Source organism: Periplaneta americana, chromosome 6 (assembly GCF_040183065.1).
Source record: "Periplaneta americana isolate PAMFEO1 chromosome 6, P.americana_PAMFEO1_priV1, whole genome shotgun sequence".
Classification (NCBI taxonomy): Eukaryota; Metazoa; Arthropoda; class Insecta; order Blattodea; family Blattidae; genus Periplaneta; species Periplaneta americana.
This window is the reverse complement of record NC_091122.1, coordinates 38,940,455-38,964,187: the sequence shown is the minus strand read 5'-3', so window position 1 is coordinate 38,964,187 and position 23,733 is coordinate 38,940,455. Positions and strand designations below refer to the sequence as shown.

The window sequence follows — 23,733 nt, the reverse complement described above, 5'->3', positions numbered from 1 at the left end:
CAAATATAAACCTTAACTTCACTTTAGATTTTGAAGTTTCCGATTGAAACTTCGACTCCTAACCCTAAATATGAGAGAATAGGAATCTCAACTTGCCATTTACAATCACAAACCCCTCTTTGAAAATAAATGTAATCTCAGCTTATCATTTACGATAATCCCCTCATAAAGAATAAGGAATCTCAACTTTCCACCCTATTTCACTTTGGGTAGGAAACCCGAAACATATCACACTACTTCATTCTTATTTATTAACAAGGATAGGAGAGGAAAAAAATGAAACACTTGCATCTCAACTTCATTAATTTATTAACAATGTTACACCTCAAGGTTATAAAAAAAAGAAAGATTGTAGAATGTAATTAGTCTTCTGGTGACACTGCAACAAAAGAAAATACGGTGTTAGAAATTAACTTTCACATATTACTTACATATTTTAGATAGGACTGTGTTGTCAGCCAAGAAAAGACATCAGCCTTCTTCAGTCGAAAGATGGTGATTAGAATCTTACTTCATCATACCAACACAGCACATACATAATTCAAACAAGTGAAATAAATTTTACTCTTATCTTTATTTCATACCAAAGTTCATAAAAATAAAGCAAGGAAATTAAACGCTTACATGCTTTGTTACAATGTACTTCATAACAAAATCATACAAATATATATCTGTATCAACATACAAGAATGTAATGAAGTTTAATCAAAGAGACCGAAGCCCATGTCGTCATCTTCTGATTCGGATTCTTCTTTCTTCTCAACCTTCTTCTCCTCTGCAAAAAAAAAAAAAAAATAAACTGCCATTAAAATATGAAAACAGAACGTTAAAAGTATACCCGTTTGTTAATTATCACGCACTCAGAAAAAAAAAGATCATCAACAACTCAGTCGAAAGATGGTGATTAAAAAAAATCATCATGGCATGATATTCCCAACAGTTATTGCGCTAAGCATTTGAACTACTCAGTAATCAAATGTTCGAAAGATATATTTTTAGTGTTAAAATACTCTTTATTAATCTCACGAACTTGAAATGATCTATTACTATTCTTTCACAAAAAAGATCATTGGTTTGCACTATTTCTAAACCGTCCTTTTAAAACCATGAACATCTTTGAAATGTGATTGTCTTACTTAATGCACCAAACGTTTGTTACACTAACCCTTCTCTGGTGCAGCTGCTGCTGCTGCAGCAGGTCCACCTCCTGCGGCAGGTGCAGCGCCACCACCGCCACCAGCAGGCATTGTCGCAAGCTTTTCTCGGCCTGGAAATAAAACAGAATATTAAGTACAATATATTGCACACGTAGTAGGACTATTTCATTTTGGGCAGCCTGAACTTCTTTTTCACTTTGGCATTCCGATACTATAAAGAGATTAGAAAAAAAAATAATTTAAGCAAAGCTTCAATTTTATTTCAAAATGTATAAAATAAATAGAATAAAAAATGAATGCATATATACATATGTAACTTATTGCAGATCTTTATCTTTCCTTTCCGCCATGTTTTTTAGTGGGTTATTTTACGACGCTTTAGCAAGTGTTGTGGTTATCTAGTGTCTGAATGATATGCCAGCGAAATGAGTCCAGGATCCTGGGCCTAAAGTTACCCAGCATTTGCTCTTAATTGGGTGAAGGAAAACAACGGAGAGAACCTCAACCACGTAACTTGTCCCAACCAGAATTTGAATCCGGGTCCACTCGTTTCACGGTCAGGAATGCTAATCGTTATTCCACAGCGGTGAACATGAAACTTTCACCATCAGGCCTCTTTGTGAGTAAACATATTTTACCACAATGTAAGGAAAATCGCAATATCAATGTAACAAATGTCAGATTAATTCTGTGCAATAACCAATGAAGATCAGATTATAGTTAATTAAACTTCTTTTCCAAATCTTTATTCAGAAAAGAGCCTACAAAACGAAGGTGTCAGAAACGTCGGAAATCTTGTAGCTATAAATCATCCGATAGCAAATATAGTTCACAAAACCGAAACAATCTTCGTGCATGTGGTATTTATCTTCCCGTATCTTAGGCATAAACATTACTTGTATTATAATTAAACCCCGAATTTAACATATGGTATAGCATTGGAAATCAAACTCTCATATACACGTGCTCATTTTCAAGAATTCAGAGATGCAAAATACAAATATTTTCTAACAAAGACATCCTATTTAATATCAGTGACTACATTAAGATCCTTGTTCAAGTTGCACGCTCTACATGCCTGTTAAGAAGCGCCCCGTAGAAATAAATACGACACCCCGTCCACAGAGCAAAATTAATAGCCTTTCACTGCAGCACAAAACATACCAGCAGTAATCAGCTCTTCTATATTCTTGCCATTCAGCTCACTGATCACCTTCTTTAGCTTTTCTCCATCGGCTTCAATGCCAACAGAACTCAGAATTTTTTCAATATCTGCAGAACTGGGGTTGTCTTTGCCGCCAAGGGCAGCAAGCAAATAAGCGGCCACGTAACGCATTCTGAAATAAAATATATATTTTATGCATCGTCACAGGACTTAAAAATTAATAAACAAGCCCTATGTTTGTAATTTGGTCACATAATAAATGTCCTACATAAATAAGAAGTAAAAAGCAGACTATAACTATAATCAACACATTGTACTGTAACGTGGTAGAGATGTTTCAAAATCACATTTGCAACAAAATTTTGAAGAGATTCGATTTTCCTACAACAACTTGTCATTATTTATTTTCAAATAATAATACTGTAAAACAGTAAAACTACATACTAATATACCTTTAAGTCCTTATAGACACGAAACGTGCAACACGCTTCTTTCTCCTTTGCTAATGATCGCGCAAGAACTTTGCGGAAGCGGAAATCGAAGTTTTGGGGGTTCACCCACACAGGAAATGAGAATAATAAGTCAAATATACATACATTTGGGATTATCTCTGTGACACATTACTAAAAATTTCTTAAAGAAGTACATCATATTGTATAACAAAATCCATCCTATGATATGTGTATTTTATTTCCTTGTAAAATATGTGGTATGGGATTGTACTGTAATTTTTCATGAGACGGTGAGACCCAAACTCTTTGGTAAGACCACGAAAAGCGAAGTGAGCATCAAGTCGGCCGTGCATAGACAGAAAATGAAAGAATAATAGCGGAATGAGAGAATGTTGAAGACACGGCCGTGTTGAAGGTTACTGTACTCTCTGATTTCGTTTGTAGATGGCTCTGGCAGCACATACCAAATTTTTGCGCTTGCATACATTTTCTCCAGTTTAGCGGAATTATTCAATATTACTTGAATGATAATAACAAATTCAGAACACGGATATCGTCCTTTCCCTCTAAGTTATCAATGAGGTATCCGTATACTGAAATTTCACCAAAATTAATTCATGTTGTTTAGTACATGATTTTAATTAATTTTGACCAGGCTCTGATTTTGACAGATATTGTTGTCGACTCAGGGTAGAGACGAGGAATGGACAGGTAGAATCACAGGTTGAAGTCATAGGAGCATAGAAGGCGTATAATCCGGAAGGGAATTTGAAAAACCGAAACTCTACCTATTCCCAACTGTATCCATTGCGTCAAGTGGTCTTTTGTCATTCGTTTGGTAATCACACAGTGAATAGTTTTGAGTTCTCCAACACGAAATGTGAAAATTAAAATTAAAAATGGCGGATAGGTTAACACAATTGCAAGACACTATAAACCAGGTAATGTTGCTAGCAAGTTTTGTACTTAAAATGCCAACTGCAAATTTTTATCATGTCACATAGTTAAATTTAAGGTTAAGGAAGAAAGAATTGTTTTATTGCCTTTTTGTTTTCAGCAAGCTGATCATTTTTGTAACAGTATTGGTATTCTGCAGCAGTATTCTACTCCAAGTAAATTTCCAGGTTTTGATCGAAGTGGCTCACAAACGCCACAGCAGCAGCAACAACAAGAAGGTGAGAGTTTGATTTCCCCTATATATTTAATACATGAATTTCAAACGTAATTATTGATAAATTTTTTATTTCAGATTATGCACACTTGTTCGCAACCTTAATTGCTAGGTGTGCGAAGGATATAGATGTACTTATAGAATCACTTCCCAATGAAGACTCATCCACAGATCTTCAGGTATGTGCTTTTAGGATGTGGTACTTTGTAAGTTGATGTCATTTTATTGGATTCCTTTTTGTATGAAGTATGAAACGCAACGATTAAGTATTATGATGAATGTTTATTGTTAATCCGGAGTATAAAACTTTACAATACATAGTCCTACACATGAGGTAAACTTCGCCAAAGCGGTAAATATGCCTACTTATGGCCGCTGCGACCGAGGAGAAAAATAATAAAATATTACCTTATTTGTGCTGAAGTAGTTAGAATGTCTTCAGAACTTGTTCTTTTTGATTATGTCGCGTTGCCAATAAAACATGAAAGAGTAAAGAATTTTATATTTCACGAAAACTGTACTAGGCCTATATAGTACCTGCATAGTTTATTTTGTGAAGAAAAACTCTGAGGCTTCATCTAATCTATTTCATTGTGGTTCATTTTTCGTTTCCGTTTGTCAAGGTAATGTTTTCTCAAGTTATTTCGGGAATGATGATGATGATTATTATTCTCACACATTTTGCCTATAAGTTTCCCCTACATATGAACATCACTAGCAATGAGGTAATTCCTTTCGTACTCCGCTTGTACACCTTGTATATACAGATTAGATTTGGTTGACTTGCATGTACGATCAACTGCATCTCCCAAAAAAAAAAAAAAAAACCTTATAAATGAAACGAAACAATTTTCACCTCTGAACTCCCCAGAACTACCTCAGCGCTGTGCTAATTTCATCCTAATCTCATTTACGCGAAATGACAGACTTCACAAGTCTGTCACCTCTCAATTTCTTCATAACAGTATCCAATCTCCATTGTTTCTCTGCGTATTGTTTTCGAAAACGCAGTATTTGTCAGAAATATGGTTGGTTGATTTTCACTGACTCACATTTAACCCATTTTGTGTCTTGTCTTCCAATGAAGTCCACTTAGCACTGTTGGTCATTTAGCTGTAACTTACCTACGTAATAGCCTACATTGTGCTGCAAATGCTAACATTACCTTTTAGTAACTAAATTACTTTGTTAGTTTTGTATTATAAGCTTTTCTTACATAACAAGCTTATTTTACTCTATAAGAAAATGAAGACTTGCATCGTTTCTTAAAATTGTCAACATTTAACGATATTGTATCATTGTAATAAGTATAGAATGAAATATTTGATACATTTGTCTATCATCGTTACTAGTAAATGGCTATGAATTAAACTTGTTTACCAGAGTGTGCATTTTTGTCCTTAAACTTCATAATTTTGTGGTATTTAGCTTTGTGAGTCATTGTAAGAAGAGGGTATATTAACTTACCATTTTGTACTATTTCCAGAAAACAGAATGAAGATAGTATATGTTATATGATAGTCATAATTCTGCAATACTTTATATTGATTGAATATTTTACGTCAAGCAATCTGATATGTCATATTTGTAAATAACTGTCGAAGATAAGATATTTCTTCAATCTGTTCCATGTAATTAGCATGGAAATTTGCTTCCTCCTATGTATTTCTGACTTACCAAAGCTGATGTTTTGTTAAAAAAAATATATAATGCAGTAGAAGCCCCTGATGTAACGTGATTGTTAGGAGATGTATTTCACCCGTGTTATAGCTTATCTGTGATATATCGGGAGGTGATATATATAGACTGACAGAACTTCCAAGTTTATGTCCACCTTTCAGCCACCCTTTGTTTCTTCTGGTTGCTGCACTGACGTAATAAACTTCACAAACTAAATATGCTTTTGTTTCGAGACATTACACATGTACTGACTGCAAGACTCAATAATACACGAATGTACTGTATGATTAAGGCTATACACCTGTGACAAAGAGGCGAGGGTTTTTACTAGTGTTTAGGGAATAAAAATAGAACTCTTTATTAAGAGTTTTCTGAAAATAGCCAAAATTGTTTGCTGCATAGTCAATAGAAAATTTTCATTTTAAACGGTTAGGAATTCCATGCACTTCACAGAACTGTTCAGAATTTAAACATTCATGTCATGCAGAATTACAGTAAAAGGGGACTAAAAATGTCATGGGACTGTCTCTAAAATCGAAATAAGTTCAGTGATAAATTGTAATGACTTTTATGCTCGACCATGCCGAAATGTAGTAACTATACACCTGGTAGTAGCCCTTTAATGCACCTCATTAAAGTACATACACCTATTCAGTATAATTCAGTTGTTCAGCCAATGAGACATCACCATTGTACCATTATAAAACCGCAAGTATCGATTATTCTCGGATATGCAATCTAAAGACAATTAGCGAAAAGTCACGGAGGCTGGAAATCCAATACTGTCGCAGAAGGTTATGTTCTGTTACTATAATAATTTGCGTTAATTGTAAATAATATTCAAATAAATTCAATTTGTCATCTCGTTTTTCAATTCTAAATCAATTTCCAGGTTATATCAAGACTAATGTTCATGTTATTCTCTAGATTATATCAAAGTCAATGACATTTGTGCCTCGGAAAAAAATCAATACTTTCGCGTCTGCACACATTTCAGGTCAGTTCTGCTCCTCACATAACCATAACATGAATACTTGTGAATAATTTCAAGTTTGAAATATGGTCGAGCATAAAAAGTCGTATGAAACTTTCCTATAATGGTAATTAAGATGCTCGTATGAAAATGATGAAACTCGCTTGAGCTCATTTCATAAACACTTGCGTCTTACTACCATTATAGGCTCTTTGCATAATGTACTATTATTGTTGTATTGAATCTCTGTAGTTACGAATTTCACTAATAATGGTATTTTTTCTTGGAGGACATACTTTTTGCCACTGTATCCAAATTTGTGATATATCAGACCACGCTATATTGGGTTTCTACTGTACTGATTTTAGAACTCTGGACGTATTTTGAAGTTGCAGCTTAGTAATTTTCAATGAGTACGAAATGTTATAGCCTAAGTAACAGCTAATATATAATTTTCGTTTAGGTGGCAAGTCTCAGAAGATTGGAGCAAGACAACAAGGAAGCAGGAGAAAGACTGGAAGAAGTTGTAAGGCGTGGGGAAGTTCTTTTGGAACAAATACAGGCAGCTCTTGCTGATATTGCTCAGAGCCAACTTGACATGCAACATCTCCAAGCTGAAAATACCACCAAGCAATCAAATGTGAACATGCCTTCATGAACTTGCATGACTGTGTGATATTTTATTCCAGGCTGGTGGCATGATGGTGTACTGTAGCTATGAAATTGTTAATAAAATATAAGTTGATTCTATGAGGTCTTTTAAGTAATTTTGATAATATATTACCAAACTGTCATTTTAGATAGAGTTGTTCATTGCATTGAGATAAGTTTAGTGATTTTGTAAGATTTTATATAAAAAGATCTTTAGGAACATCTGGTTTATAAAATTGCAGTAATTAGAGTTGAAACATCAAATGAAAACTATATATTGATTTTCAAGCATAGATTTAAGATAAAAACATGCCATTATGTTAATTTCATCAGAAAATATTTTTTTTTCTTTCTTTCTTGGACATGGCTATGTTTCTATGCTATATGTATACTCATACTCTACAAATATATAATATATATATGTATATATTAAAAAACTGGTATCATTTATCTGATATACTTCACATTAGGTTCTTGACCATAAACAAAATTGTTCATGATCTCGTTGACAGATAATTAACAAGATTCACAAAATTCATCCAACTTTCAATGCCTATAAAAAATTAAACTAAAAGAAAAACAAAAGGATATGTGCAGAAATTATCATTCGGGAAGGGGGGAAAAAAAAAATCTGGGGGTTTTACTCTTGGCATTCTCAACTGTACAATGGGGACAGATTCTACGTACTGCAATATTGTTCAAGCGTTAGCTATTAGGTCTAAAAAAATTCACACACCACTTTCACTGCACTAAGTGTCCACCCTTTCAGCTAGAATAACGCTATTATTCTAGCATATGTTGATTTTACATTCACTCCTCTCACTGTACACGACACAAGTACATCTATTGGCCAGGCTGGGAAGTCAATTCCACCTAGTTAAAAATTTAAACCACATTTATATTAGTCAACTTGGTCTTTACAATCACACTGTAAACGAGTTTGCTAATTGTTTGCAGCATCCTCACAGCAGCACCAGACTCCATGTAGGATCACTGGAATGCACATTTAATATCGATGTTATGTTCCGCTCATCCAAGATTACCACATCATAAATTAATGCAATTTGTGCTTGGATCAAGCAGAGTGCGTTATTTAATTTTTTTTTGTACATGATGAACCTCCTACACCAACAATGATTTAGTTCAGTGTTCCTCGGCACTGTGCATTGCCACATAAGCATGGAATCTTCTCATCTTCAATAGGGAATTTGTAGTCGTATGTTATCTCTTCGTTAACACTTATCTGTTGTTTTGAATAAATAACAATTTTCTTCTGACCTTCAATTGTGATGATTTTAGCATAACAATTGGGCTGAAAAAATAAAAACAAAAGCAAATAATTTCAGTCCAATTACGCAATTTTATTAGTAACAAGACCAATGATACCTGGGTGGACTTCTGATCTACCATATTACTCAAGATTAAAATTAGACATATCAAAGTGGACTTCGGTCCTACGTTCATAGACATCTATGACGCAGTGTAGAGGGCGGCCACTAGAGGGAACCCAAGAGTTGGAACTTAATCAGAGACAATTCTGTCCGACGCCAGGGTGGTATCCGGTGTGGCTTAGTGGATAAAGCATCAGCACGTAGAGCTGAAAACCCGGGTTCAAATCCCGGCGCCGGAGAGAATTTTTCTCCATTCCATTACTCTTTCATCGTATGATAACGCAGAATATCTGCATGGAAATATCATATGTACTTCGGTACATTAAAATAATATATATGATATGCGTAAATCACTTCGTGATTTAAGACCGCACTTATTCCGTCGGATCCCGGCCAACTAGTCACTCATAACGAGTGCACCTCAACACATGTGTGGACTTCGGTCCTACGTTCATAGACATCTCTGACGCAGTGTAGAGGGCGGCCACTAGAGGGAACCCAAGAGTTGGAACTTAATCAGAGACAATTCTGTCCGACACCGGGGTGGTATCCGGTGTGGCTTACTGGATAAAGCATCAGCACGTAGAGCTGAAAACCCGGGTTCAAATCCCGGCGCCAGAAAGAATTTTTCTCCATTCCATTACTCTTTCATTGCATGATAACGCAGAATATCTGCATGGAAATATCATATGTACTTCGGTACATTAAAATAATATATATGTAAATCACTTCGTGATTTAAGACCACTTATTCCTTCGGATCCTGGCCAACTAGTCACTCATAACAAGTGCACCTCAGCACATGTGTGGACTTCAGTCCTACGTTCATAGACATCTATGACGTAGTGTAGAGGGCGGCCACTAGAGGGAACCCAAGAGTTGGAACTTAATCAGAGACAATTCTGTCTGATGCCGGGGTAGTATCCGGTGTAGCTTAGTGGATAAAGCATCAGCACGAAGAGCTGAAAACCTGGGTTCAAATTCCGGCGCCGGAGAGAATTTTTCTCCGCTCCATTACTCTTTCATCGTATGATAACGCAGAATATCTGCATGGAAATATCATATGTACTTCGGTACATTAAAATAATATATATGTAAATCACTTCGTGATTTAAGACCACTTATTCCTTCGGATCCCGGCCAACTAGTCACTCATAACGAGTGCACCTCAACACATGTGTGGACTTCAGTCCTACATTCATAGACATCTATGACTTAGTGCAGAGAGTGGCCACTAGAGGTAACCCAAGAGTTGGAACTTAATCAGAGACAATTCTGTCCGACGCCGGGGTAGTATCCGGTGTGGCTTAGTGGATAAAGCATCAGCACATAGAGCTGAAAACCCAGGTTCAAATCCCGGCGCCGGAGAGAATTTTTCTCCGTTCCATTACTCTTTCATCGTATGATAACGCAGAATATCTGCATGGAAATATCATATGTACTTCGGTACATTAAAATAATATATATGATATGCGTAAATCACTTCGTGATTTAAGACCGCACTTATTCCGTCGGATCCCGGCCAACTAGTCACTCATAACGAGTGCACCTCAGCACATGTGTGGACTTCGGTCCTACGTTCATAGACACCTATGACGCAGTGTAGAGGGCGGCCACTAGAGGGAACCCAAGAGTTGGAACTTAATCAGAGACAATGCTGTCTGACGCCGGGGTAGTATCCGGTGTGGCTTAGTGGATAAAGCATCATCACGTAGAGCTGAAAACCCGGGTTCAAATCCCGGCGCCGGAGAGAATTTTTCTCCGTTCCATTACTCTTTCATCGTATGATAATGCAGAATATCTGCATGGAAATATCATATGTACTTCGGTACATTAAAATAATATATATGATATGCGTAAATCACTTCGTGATTTAAGACCGCACTTATTCCGTCGGATCCCGGCCAACTAGTCACTCATAACGAGTGCACCTCAGCACATGTGTGGACTTCGGTCCTACGTTCATAGACACCTATGACGCAGTGTAGAGGGCGGCCACTAGAGGGAACCCAAGAGTTGGAACTTAATCAGAGACAATTCTGTCTGACGCCGGGGTGGTATCCGGTGTGGCTTAGTGGATAAAGCATCAGCACGTAGAGCTGAAAACCCAGGTTAAAATCCCGGCGCCGGAGAGAATTTTTCTCCGTTCCATTACTCTTTCATCTAGAAATAGAAGGTAAATTAACCATTGCCTACACTGGGAATCGAACCTTGAACTGTTTTGCTGGGAAGCGCAAGTATTATCCACATAATAAAGGACCATTAGTTTCACATTCCTTTTCGAAATATGCTGTGTCTTGTGAAGTAATAGTTTTTAGATTCCTCCAGTACATTTTATACATTAACCCTGTACACCTAACATACGAATACAATAGAAATTGATGACTTGAATCTACAAAGAATTTTTTGGTCAGCTGCATTGTGATAATATGACAATACCCAACCACAACCAGAATATAAAACATTTTTAATATCCTAGAAACTAATTAGGCTCAATTTATAAGACTTAATAAACCCATATCTGAACAAAAATAATTATCGATCTTGTTTATTGTAAGGTTTCTTGTCGTAAGCAAGTCACTCTCTCAGGTAGCTGATCTTTTTAGTTTGAATTGAAGGGCTTGGGGCAACATTGTGACAAGCTACACTCAAATTTTACAGGAAAACAACTCTTAAAGATTTAAACTTAAGGGTTGTTTTCCTGTAAAATTTGAGTGTGGCTTATCATTATGTTGCCCCAAGCCCTTCAATTATATTATGCACAATTTATATGTCATAATAAATATACTATCATAAAACAATTTAAATTAAATTTTAAAAAATTGGCAGTTACCTAGTCCCATATACCTAAATTAATAAATATAAAATCTGTGGTAGACTAGTAACAGATTGTTGAAGGGGAAGATTTAGAAAACTATAAAGCTGGAGAATTTTAGAATGTATAGTTCTAATTAAGTTTTAACCTATAGCTGTTCCTGACAATAGAAGAAACACGGACAACTTCAATGTGCAAAGAATAAGACATTACTTAAATATAAGTTGTGCTGAAAATGACTGCCTTCTATGATAAACCGCACAAGAATACTCACATTGCAACTGTGGTTGATGAATCGAGCCAGGTTGCCGCACTTTGTTGCATCAATGATCGTGTCCACATCAATTCGAAATAGGTATGAGCTTCCTATTCCTGTTGCCTCATAGTGCCTTTCTCGCAAATCGGCGACAACTGGACGAACCATTTGGCCTACGTATTCTATAACCATCTCATCAGCTGCTATTGGTTCCATTGCAAACAAGCCCCAGTCATGAATGGCAGATTTGGCGAACTTGAGTTGTTTCTTACGGAACTGCAAGTAATAATTAAATCAAGTTATACAGAGGCATACATATAAAACAACAATAATATAATTTGTCTACTCTTCAATGTGTATCATTCCATGTAAAAATTATGGTTTATTTAACGACGCTTGTAACTGTAAAGGTTTTATCAACATCGCCAGTGTGCCAGAATTTTTGTCCTGCAGGAGTTCTTTTACATGCCAGTAAATCTACTGACATGAGCCTGTCGCATTTAAACACACTTAAATGCCATTGACCTCGAACGGGATCGAACCGGCAACCTCGATCATAGAAGGTCAGAGCTATACCAACTATGCTACCGAGGGCAACCATTCCATGTAAAATCAACCATTTGTGAAATTTCTTTTGGACCGTGATATTTCAGATTTTCTTAATTTTTTGGTATTTCAATGTACCCATGGTGCTAACAAACTACAAATTCTAGGATTTTTTTTTTTTTTTTACAGTACAGATTCTTTTTTGTTTTGAGTTCTCAAAGGATGAGAAAAAAATGTAACTCCAGAACTATTACACCTATACAGCAGATTCTGGTGTAATTTTAAAGTCCACATTATAGGATTTCATTTGATATGGAGCACAAATTATGTTGTGATATTTGTTCAATTTTTCCAAAATCCAATTTTTTTTTATTATTCAAAACTGAAAAACACACCCTTCCATTCCCCTAAAGAAAACACATTCTTCTTACACCTTTCCTCACTGTTACCAAACTTTGAGGATGGAGAAAAAACAGGCTCTTAAAGAAACAGATTTTTTTAATATGTTACTGCTACACACTGGTTTAGCGTTTAAAAGAATTACACTCAAATTGCATTCCCTTAACCCAGCAGTCATCAGCACAGTGCACCCTCAAGCTAGTGTCTCTTACCCACGGATAAGACGCACTAGTGTGCATCTGTGGCTGCTGGCGGGTATGCTTTCTCTCTCCCTTCTGCACAATTGTGCATATTCTGATACACTGCTTTCCCATTACCCATTTCAGCGAGTGCTGATGATCACTGCCTTAACTCGGTGTGAGAATTTTAAAGCTGTAGAAAGCCTACATCATTATAGCTTTAAAATGACACTAGGTCCAGCTATATAACTGTAGTAGTTTTGGAATTACTGACATTTTTGTTCCACAAAATATGTAGGAAATCGAGTAATTTTTCATACTTTGAAATTAGAAAAGAACGCACATTCTTTGGGTCAAAAAATTATGAAAATTTTGCATTTTTTGTTTACTTCATGGGCACGTGTAATTAATAAAAAGTCATGAATATCTGAGACTTTGACGTCTACACCTCTTGGTTGATGATTTGATATGGAATGGGTCGAAGGTAAGGAGGAGAGGAGGAATATTGGGTCCGTCTCCAGTCTCTTGCAACCTTTGGTGCAGTATGTTAGTAAAATTGTTATAGCTAACATAGTTGCAAATACTCTGCCACAAGACATGCATAAAACTTGTGTGTGCTTCAGAGACAAATATTTAGAATACATTTTACATTCATGAATAGTTCTCCCTTCTAAAAAGACTAGCAGGAAAGAAATGGGGATGCTCTAGGAATACTTTGAACACTACATACAAAATGTTTATACAGCCAGTGCTGACATACTGCGGAGAAATTTTAATTACTTCACCTTTCATAAACGACATAGAATATGTTCAAAACCAAGCTTTCAGACTCATTACTGGTGGAATCAAAACAACACCAATAGATTCTATGAGATTCCCCACTAATATTAACAGCATCAAAATGACAATTGAAGAAAAAGCACTGATTCAATATGAAAAACTTATCAGATTACCAGGTAACAATTGGCATTCATACAGTCCTCTTTGTAGATTGAAAACTCAAAACAGTTTCATATCCATTGTTCAAGAATTAAAACAGAAAATCAATATCCCGAATTTAAAAGAAAACTTACAAATTAAACCAAACCCTCTAACTCTATTAAATATAGAATATAATCTAAATTTAACAGAAGAAATACTGAAATCAGAAGTAAACACTGAAATACTGAAACAATTGTCTTTAGAGACAATTAATATTAGGTACCCTCCACAAAACTGGCTTCATTTATACACTGACGGATTCTTGATCTCCAGAGAACAAGGTGCCGGTGCAGGTGTTACGTGCTGTCGCTTCTCACTTTATAGATCTCTTGGATATGGAAGAACAAGTTTTGATGGTGAAGTCATTGCAATAAGTGAAAGTCTCAGGAATCTTCTATGCCACATCAATAAATTTAGGAATGCAGTTATATTGTCAGACTCCAAAGCAGCTATTCTATCAATCCTCTCTAAACACACACCTTCATCTCAAACAGCAGAAATAACTAAAATGCTCTCTCAATTATTATCACTCAATAAAAGAATTGTATTCCAATGGATACCATCCCATTGTGGAATCCTGGGAAACGAGAATGCGGATGCTTTAGCAAAGAAGGGCAGCACTGCTACTTACAGACCTGTTACTAAATCTACGTATTACTCTGTGAAGAGATTTATTAAATCTACATACTTAGACTTCAACAAACAACATTTGATAACTCAATCCCAAAGGAAAAAATGGAACTCTCTGCATCAAAATCCACAGTTAATTCCCGATTTACCACGAAAATCGTCTGTAGCTGCATTTAGATTGGCAACAGGCCATGATTGTTTGGCCAAACACCTGCATAGAATTGGAATATATCAGTCCCCTAACTGCCCATTGTGCAACTCAAACCAAGAAATGGATTCGGAACACCTCAATATCTTTGAAAAATATTGGAGTGCAAGAGGTCAAATGACTTTATTGTCAAACGCCTGGCATTAGAAAACAACAACAACAACATTCATGAATAGTTCCAAGATTGGATGTAAACACCAACACAACACCAGATCGACTAAATCAATTTATATCTGATTTATATCTCGCAATCAACAGGGGATGGATTAGAGCCTCCATATTCATCCGTTATACTGGTGCTATTGAGAGAAATCAGGCTCTGTCACCTGACGCATACCATTGCCATCTCATTACTCTGTCATGCACGCACACTAGCCTCTCGCAATGCATGGCATGCTTGAGCTGAGAGGGAAACTTACTTTCTGGATGCACCTCGTAAAAGAAATCTATTAAAAAAATTATAGTAATGAGATATAGCTTCAGTTATAATTTACAAATCTTACTTTTTGGACGCGCCTCGTAAAAGGAATCTAACAAAATATAGTAATGAGATATAGTTTCAGTTATAATTTACAAATCTTACCTTTAACTGATTGAACTTAAGAAGATCGCTATCTGTGTCAATGCCAAACGCTGTAAGAAGACGTCGCTGATTACTACGTGCTTCTCGAGATAAAGCCTGCATCTTCCCAGATACAGACTTCGGCATTTCGACCATACCACCAACACCAAGTTCAACATTTCCACCTGCCTGCTGAATAATCTGTCCGTAATGGTGCTGAAACAGATAAAACTCTCATTATAAAGGTGCAGTTTTCTTAACACTATTAGTTTTAATTAAAAACGAAATGCAATGAAACAAAATGTAACAAATTTAGTAAATTCACTGAGCCTACAATACTATGTGAATTCAATTATATATAAAATACATCTTAGTTCACAATACCTTGTGCTTTGCTTTCTCTCTAACATCAATTTTATAAAACCCTTCTGTCCTGGCACATCCAGTTGCATGAACTCTACTGTCATCACGTTTTCTTTTCTTCGCTGGAGAAGCAAGGTCAGTAAGTGCTCTGGAGTTAAGGACAATATTTTCAAGTAAATTAAGACAGAATTTAAACAGTGCCACATTTTTACTTTGATTCTCTGACAGTTCATACCTAGTGAAATAAATCATCCGCGTGTATATTAGATTCACAAGGGAAATTGAATAATCAACTTCAAAAAGCAACTTCGATCGCTAGGCAGGCATTGTTAACAATAAACATGTGTCTAGCTAAAACACCAAACATCGACATAACAATTCTTAATAACTGTTTACTAGTGAAATCCAGGATGTTCTACGGTACTGAGATACGGAGGCATTTTAATACGAGTACCAGTTGAGAGAAAATACAGTAATTGATGTAATACAGTATTGTACAAACGAGTCTTACAGCTCCCTAATTTAGCACACCAAAGATAACAACAATATTGGAATGTGTAACAGGGAGAATTTATAATAAAAATAGCAAAATTTTAGTTAAGAATTAAAAAAATGGAAGATAACGAGATTGCTAAGGTTTGTTACAGATATTTGGTAATGAATGGCAATAAAATAAATTGGGCTAGCCCTTTAAAAAATGAACTGAATAAAACTGTGGAGAGAAAATCATGAAAGAGAAAACAATGTTTAAGGTATTGCAAGACAAGGGTGCAATTATGTAGAAAAACAACTATTTAGTTATATGAATAACAAAACTTCACTACAGTATTACAGGAAAGTTAAAACAGTATGATGTCAAGAACCACATATAACAATATGTAATAGAAGTGCTAGGTTAGGAGTATGAAAAGTGGAACGTTTTAGAGATGATGTAGAAAATAACAGATTCATATTACGTGGCAAAATAGAAGATATAAAGCATATATTGTTAACATGTGTTAAGAAAATAAGGAAGATATTTTAAAGCTAGAAGTGAATTTTATAATTTTGTGATTTAAGAGAACATTAACACACGAATGTGACAGTGTCGTGTATAGTTCCTGGGATAGCTCAGTTGGTAGAGCATTTGTGTGCTAAGCGAAGGGTCCCGGGATTGGTACCCGGCCCCAGAACAATTTTTCCTTGAAATGATTCGAACCTGCTTTACAGGGAGCTACTACCTGAAAGCCAGATTTGTATAAGACAACATTAGTTCGTTCTATGTGAAGTAAAATATGAAAAATAATATGGTACCATAATTACAGCAAACCATAAACATGTTAAATCATATGTAGTTGTGATTTACTTTTGTCCAGTATATAAAATAACCAAAGTAAGATAAAATATACATTACCTATAAAAGTAAAGACATCCAATCAAATAAGAGAGTTATGAGTTATGATTAATAGTATATTATAATGTTTTTTTTTTTAGCCAATGCCACCAGGTTGTCTTTTCGACATTTCTGGTCTTCTCTCCTGGCCGTGGCTTAGTTGTAACCCACTTCTGAGGTTGGGGTGCCTGGAAGGCGGAGTTACATTACCCCGATGATGTGATAGGATGATTATGATAATGTGGTGCCAGGAGAGGTCTTAAATCTAAACTTAACCTAAATTCCAGACCATGGACGAACACAGGAAAAATTCCTGTGCTCTAACCAGGAATCGAATCCAGGACCTCATGAACTATAGCCAGAAGCTCTGACCACTAGACCGTGAGGCTGGTTTATACCTATATACCAAAAGGAAAAAGACTGATAGGCAGACCTGCAAAATGGCATGAAAAATTTATATAGAATTGTAACAGGTCTTATAGCCTAAAACTTGTCAAGGGGATGATAATGATGATGATTACATAGCTACAAAGTATTTTCACGTTATTTGCAGTTTTAACGTTTATGTAATCCTTGTCTCCATATTCTTTCTTAGATAATCTGGTATAAAACCCTTCTCAGTTTTCTGACACTGAAGAGCAATGGGGTTTTATATCGGAATGAAAGTGATATTTTATATTCAAAATTTAAACCATGACAATCCTCAAAAACATAAAAATGCACTTAAAATAAACGTCAGTAAGTCAATTAAACTAGCATGTAAAAGGATATCAGGATGATCAACCCAATGGGTATCATTGAGCCAGTAGCCCTGGCTGTCATCTGCCAACATTGCTTCGTAACTTCTTCTTAAGTAGTTGATGTCTTCTGCATCAATGCCACGGGTCAAGAATTCATACAACACTGTCATTTCGGCCATAATGTCTCTCTTAGCAAAAACTACAGGTTGTGTTGGAGGAGTGACTTTGGGAATAGATTTCTTTGGTGTTGTTAAAACACCCTCGAACTTCAGTGACTTTCTAGGTTTCTTTGACTTTGGCGTTATAATAGTGTCATTATCCTCCATGATGGTTGCGAGAGGTTTCGGTGGTGTTTTGGGTTGTGGCATCATGTAACCATGATCGTGATTAAATGCAGCTTCCTCTGGTGATTGCTGAGATATCTGATGGTGTGAAAACTTTCTCTTTACGGAACCATCACTTCCAGCCAAGCTTGAAGGTGAAGAAGATGGATCCTTCTGAGGAGGTAGACTGTACGAATGTTCCATAGCAATTTGCGGGGCTGGCGATCCTTCTTCTTCTTCCTCCTCTACTTCATTTTCTGTTGACACATCCATCCTATCTACAGCACTAGACCTTCCGATCACTTCACCATTAATAGTTGTGCCATGTGTTCTGTTAGGAACTTTATTTAACACTGTCCTTTCGTCAACTTCAATTTTACTTTCTATCAAGTACGAAGATTCACGTTGTTTCTTCAGCCTTCTAACAGCAAGGGCTTCGTCATCTGAACTAGGAGGAGACTGTCTCGATGTCTCTGTTGTATCATCTGTTTCTAACTTCTTTTCGTCTTGAACCGTTGTTTTACGACCCATTGATTCTCCTGCAAGGGCCATTAAAGCTTCTATGGCTGAATCTTCTATTCTTGATTCTTCCCTTGGTGCTAACTTATCTGCACTATCGACGTCACCCGATGAAGCTGATGGAAACAGTTCACTGGAATCAGCCCTACTCTGAATATTTTCACTATCACCTTCATTTTCCTCGAAACTAAATAAATCTTCTGCTGGAATAGGTGTCACACTTCTCTCAGGTGTCTGCTCCCTAAATAACAAAATACAGTTTGTAATTAACACACACTTCCAAGCTAAGGCTACGAACTGACACATAAATAAGCTGAGTATACAGTGAAGGAGTGATCAAATGAAAACATCTTAAAATAACAACTTACTTTATGAGCGAGAAATAACTACTGGGTGTTCATTTCAAATTGTGTCATGACGTCACTGTTGTGAGTCAGCGATTTGAAGCGAGTTTCATCTTTTATGTCAGAGAAGTTGCCTATTATTCAAGGCATTCAATCTGAACTTGAGAACTTGCACAGCATAACTTGTACGTCGTAGCAACAGATGGCGGTCTGTACGGTCTGTGTGCTACCATAACCTCTTTCGAACTGTGTTTTGCGCAGGCAAGTCGTACACAGGGTATTTGTTATCATCGATTGCATACCACAACATTGCACAACACAAATCAAATGCGCTGTGTTCATGTTGACCGTCCAAGTTAATGTCAACGAATATGTAAGTAATCGTCTTAACCCTCTCGCCATATGCCGACAGTAAGAAAAAAAACTCACCTCAGTATGTGTTTCCAAACAGTTCACATTCCTGCCACTACTAGCGTTACCGCACGTATCGGTATGTACTCTTCAGAATGAACACTGTACTTGCTAGGCAACTTCTCTGGCACTTAAGTAATACGCCCCTGCGGAAGTGTAGGAAGATTGAATTCTCTAGGCTCATCGGCTAGCCACATGACGGCATACAGCGAGCCATGACACACTTTGAACTGAACACGCAGTAGAATGAATGCTTTTAAAGTTTTTAGTATCATTTGTAAGACTGACCAATAATGAAAACTTCTTATAGGAAACACCTAAGTGCCACAATCTACTGATTTCACTTTTTCAGAGGTATGGCATGTGCCAATGAGAATCCTGTAATACTCACAGTAAATGCCAGTGACACTTCTAGGTGGTTTATTTTGGTACTCAATACTAGTGAAACCCTAGTATTGTTGGACCATCGGATCTGTGTCCCTGTAAGATATCCGAACTGAACCCTAATTCCTTCTCAGCCTAGGTAATTCATTTCTCTCCCTGCATTCCTATCTCTCTCCCTTTCTCTCCCCCATTACTCACAATTTTGGCCTTCTTGCAGGACAGTTTATTTGCACTTGCAGTCCAGTGTTGTCAACTCAACAAGAATACTGTAGCACGAAGTGGCAAAAGAAATATTATTAAGTACCTATGTAATAGCGTTTTGCGATGAAGAGAAACAAACAGGTGAATATCTGTTTCCTATAAATCAGGCAACGAAAAGAGCAGCTGCACAGGTGAGGCTTATTTTATTTCAATTGATTACGTATTAAAATTACTTACTTAACTAATACTGATATAATACAACATTTTATGTAATTTATATAGGCAGGTCAGAGCGCCTAATAAAGAAAATCAGGAGAGAGGGAGTCTGTGCAGGAGATGAAAAGCTAGAATCACCAGGGAAGAACAGAACAAGGGAACTTTTAATTCTTGTAGATGATATGAACCGATGTATTTTAAGAAGAAAGATACAAGAATTTTATACCATGCAGAAAGAAGTTCCAACATTGAAGAAATTACTGAAGGTTGCGAGAGAAGCAATAATTTCCGAGGTTTGAGAGGAACATTACGGAAAGTGATTCGAAACATGGGGTTTAGGTTTAAAAATGTAAAAATACAAGATGTATTTTGATTGAAAGAAATTATATTGTAGCATGGAGGACCAGTTATTTATGATGCTGTTTGACTGAAGTTTGGCAACATCCCTATTCAGCAAGGTTCATGGCTTGCTGTTTAACGTTGTGAGAGGAAAGCGGGTGGAATGGAGTGAGTACAGGCGTTAACTTTTCCAAGAACGACAACAGTGCACAGATCCAATGGTCCGACAATATGTACAGCCTTCCTCTTTGAAGGAAAACCTTTAAGTCCATTTGACACTTAACAGTGTTTACCATAAAAAATCTTTCTTTGTTTCTCCTATTCTTTTTTTGTTTTCGCAACATACTTTAAAGCTCTTTTACTGTACTACAGTACTGTCACACCATTAATATCATATTTTACAAACGCAATTGATCTAAGTACCTTCACTGGACTAGTTGTACACTGTTTATTATTCACTCTAGGAATACAATACATCATATATCTCTGTGCTTTTGTACAATCGAGATTCTCAATGTAAAAATTCTGCTGGCATGATGATTTGCAAAACATTTTGAAACTGCTCTTGAAATCTCTCCTCAGTGGTTGAGTGGTAGTTGACAAAATTTCGAATGGTGCTATACGAATTTGCTCTTATTGTAAAACAGCTAACAGTGTTCAACAACAACTACTTGTCTCCAGTGAACAATATATTGGTGGAAATATCTGTAGTAGGGTGAAGCCACAGTATTTGTTCAGAAGAGACCAGACATAAAATAAGTGAAAGACAATTGTGTAATACATCATTTTAAAGCTTGAAATCTCTGTTACTTAGATCCATGGATAATTTTGCAGAATTTTAAAATGAAGCTTGAAAATGTTTCCAGTGGTGTAATTTTGTGTTACATATGGGACAAAGTTTAAAAAGGCTTAAATTTTAAATAATTTATTTGAAATATTTCTACCTATATTTTTTAAAACATGTACTTAAAAGTCTTTCATACCATATATTTACTATATTTATTCAAGTACTTACGAGTACAATTAATTGTGGAACATAATGTAAGCTTATAACAGTGTTGCACAACCAATTATTGACTCTAATATGTGTAGTGAACACAGGAATTTGGTTTGGGTTATGCCATATTTAAATGCTGTTGAATACGGGATAGTACTAAAGGATATTTCGATATTTCCAGCTGAAAGAGTAACATAACTTTTTCTCTCCCTGCTTTCTTTATTGTCGTATGTTCCAGCAACACAGGACTGTGTACTGGCTGAGTCCATACACCTTCTTATTCTAATCACAGCATAGCTATTCAGTTCCACTGCAATGTTTATATCATGAAAGATGACAAAAAAAAACGTGACTGAATGGAATGATTACTGATGGAGAACAGGGCAAACCCAAGCACATTTTGGCCACTCCTCTGGGCCCAGAAGTGAATTTTAACAAGGGACAGAAATGGCAGGTCAATTGTGTCTGGGGCTACCTCATTCGGGGACATGTTTCTTTTATGTGCCATAAATCTATAACAAGAGACCTCTCCAGATTCACTTTCCTTTGGAAGAAAACCATACTCTGGATTTTTATCACCTTTTATCGGGTTTGTACTCGTGAACCTTGTATCCAGTGGCATGCATCGTAACCATTAGACCACTGAGAACGACTTCACAGACTATATCTATATATATATAATTTGAACTGGTAATGGAAATTACGGGAAAACGGCTGAACGGATTTTAATAAATAACCACTCATTTTGAAGCTTGGAACTCAAAGTTTTTCAGAAAAATAGTAGTTTTCGGTGAAATGTCAATTTTTTAACATAATTTTCCTATTTTCCAACATCCATCTGTCGTCGGTTTTGAGAACTAGCTAACTGCATTTCAGAATAAAACAAAACACACACTACAGTAAATAATATTACACGAAGGCCATGATCTGCAAGAATGCTGACATATTTAGAGCTCAAATTAAATTTCTTGTTAAAAACTTAACTTACTAAAAATAATTTACAGGTTCGATTCTGTGGTGTGTAATTTTCTGGGTACAACTGTGTATTGGATATTAAGAACTACAAAACTTGAGGTGGTTTGATGACATTATTACCATTAGAAATAAAATATTATTGTAGTTCATGCCATGATGTGACTATTTTTCATTAATGCTATTGATGATATGAAAGTGAAACGTTTTGGGGTTATATAAGTAGATGTAGAGAATAACTTATATTAGATTTTGATTTCTGTATTTTACTGAGTGGCGGCTATATAGTATATATAGTATATGTTACTGAAAGCTATAAAACTTACATAAGATAATATTATTAAAAATCAAATATTTGTATAGTTATTAATCAAGTGGGGTTGGGTCTTTTTCATATATTTAATGGCAGTGTGGTGTAGATATTTATATGCGTGGTTCTCTTCAGTATTGGCTCGAGAGAGAGTATCTTTCATTATTAAGGAAGCAAATAACTTTCAGAATGTCTGGTATTCTTCATTGAAAATAAATCTGAAAAATGTTTATTTGAACGTCTAATGAACTTAGTTTGCAGCATTTGCTGTACAGGCCACTAGTATTATTTAATTCTATAACCTAAAAATAGCAAAAGCTAAGTTTCTTGTTTTATATTGCACGATTTTCAGGTACTACAGATATTAATAAGAGACAGAAAATACTAAATATATTATTCAATAAACTATAGTAGAATCACCACCAATGCAGTGGAGAAGAATTTCTGACATAATCTTAATAATCTCAGAGTAGTGAAGTACCTAAGCCTGTGTAATGCTTCAAGATCCTCCAAGTCAACAAGGTCCAAGAGCCTACTTCTTCTCCGCTCCTTTTCCTCCATCCGCTCCTCGCCTTCATCCTCTGCTTCACTCTCCGAGCTACTCTCACTCTCTGAACTAGCAGATCCAGAAGAAGACGAAGACGATGACTCTGATGAACTTGAATCTGAAGATTTGCTGCTCTCTGTCCTCGATGAGATGGGTGACAACTTGGATGATTCATCATCAGATTCACCTCGTCGCTGAAAGTGTGACCTTGCAACATCAACCTACAACCAATGTAAAACAATTTTATAAAACCTAATAATTGTATTATATAAAAAAACATATTTTAAACAGCTTGGCATGTAGTCTGTAGAAATGCTAAAGCGACATTACTGCACTATAAATATCAAGACAATGAGAGACACACACACTGATATACAACTAACACATATCTCAAAGGGCTTTGTGACACAATACCAATAAAGACAAAAATGAACTATGTACATGAAATGTCACAGCAACAATAAAGGAATAAAATATTTA

General features: G+C 36.0%; 3 protein-coding genes and 1 non-coding gene across 5 annotated transcripts in view; 1 reads left to right on the top strand and 3 right to left on the bottom strand.

Moving 5' to 3' along the window:
- Nucleotides 1-292: 292 nt before the first annotated feature.
- Nucleotides 293-3,098, bottom strand: RpLP2 (ribosomal protein LP2). Its single transcript, XM_069827918.1, has 5 exons — nucleotides 2,775-3,098; nucleotides 2,322-2,494; nucleotides 1,166-1,267; nucleotides 686-775; nucleotides 293-379 (listed from the first exon to the last, which is right to left on the bottom strand). The coding sequence occupies exons 2-4, from the start codon at nucleotides 2,491-2,493 to the stop codon at nucleotides 702-704; spliced, it is 348 nt and encodes a 115-aa protein (XP_069684019.1). The 5' UTR covers nucleotide 2,494; nucleotides 2,775-3,098; the 3' UTR covers nucleotides 293-379; nucleotides 686-701.
- On the bottom strand, nucleotides 854-929 carry LOC138702335 (small nucleolar RNA SNORD51). Its single transcript, XR_011332843.1, has one exon. It is a non-coding gene; the product is annotated as a small nucleolar RNA SNORD51 (small nucleolar RNA).
- Nucleotides 3,099-3,295: 197 nt separating the features above from the next.
- Nucleotides 3,296-7,348, top strand: MED21 (mediator complex subunit 21). The gene is made up of 4 exons (XM_069827917.1): nucleotides 3,296-3,715; nucleotides 3,832-3,949; nucleotides 4,024-4,124; nucleotides 7,062-7,348. The coding sequence occupies exons 1-4, from the start codon at nucleotides 3,674-3,676 to the stop codon at nucleotides 7,254-7,256; spliced, it is 456 nt and encodes a 151-aa protein (XP_069684018.1). The 5' UTR covers nucleotides 3,296-3,673; the 3' UTR covers nucleotides 7,257-7,348.
- A 342-nt stretch (nucleotides 7,349-7,690) lies between these two features.
- Set1 (SET domain containing 1) overlaps nucleotides 7,691-23,733 on the bottom strand; it is a 34,181-nt gene continuing 18,138 nt past the window's right edge. For both annotated transcript variants that reach the window (XM_069827913.1, XM_069827912.1), the window contains exons 9-14: nucleotides 23,188-23,474; nucleotides 17,722-18,773; nucleotides 15,600-15,721; nucleotides 15,237-15,431; nucleotides 11,729-11,986; nucleotides 7,691-8,561 (exon numbers count right to left, since the gene is read on the bottom strand). In XM_069827913.1, coding sequence (XP_069684014.1) covers nucleotides 8,388-8,561; nucleotides 11,729-11,986; nucleotides 15,237-15,431; nucleotides 15,600-15,721; nucleotides 17,722-18,773; nucleotides 23,188-23,474 — 2,088 coding nt within the window. In that variant the 3' untranslated portion in view covers nucleotides 7,691-8,387. The remainder of the gene's footprint in view (nucleotides 8,562-11,728; nucleotides 11,987-15,236; nucleotides 15,432-15,599; nucleotides 15,722-17,721; nucleotides 18,774-23,187; nucleotides 23,475-23,733) is intronic.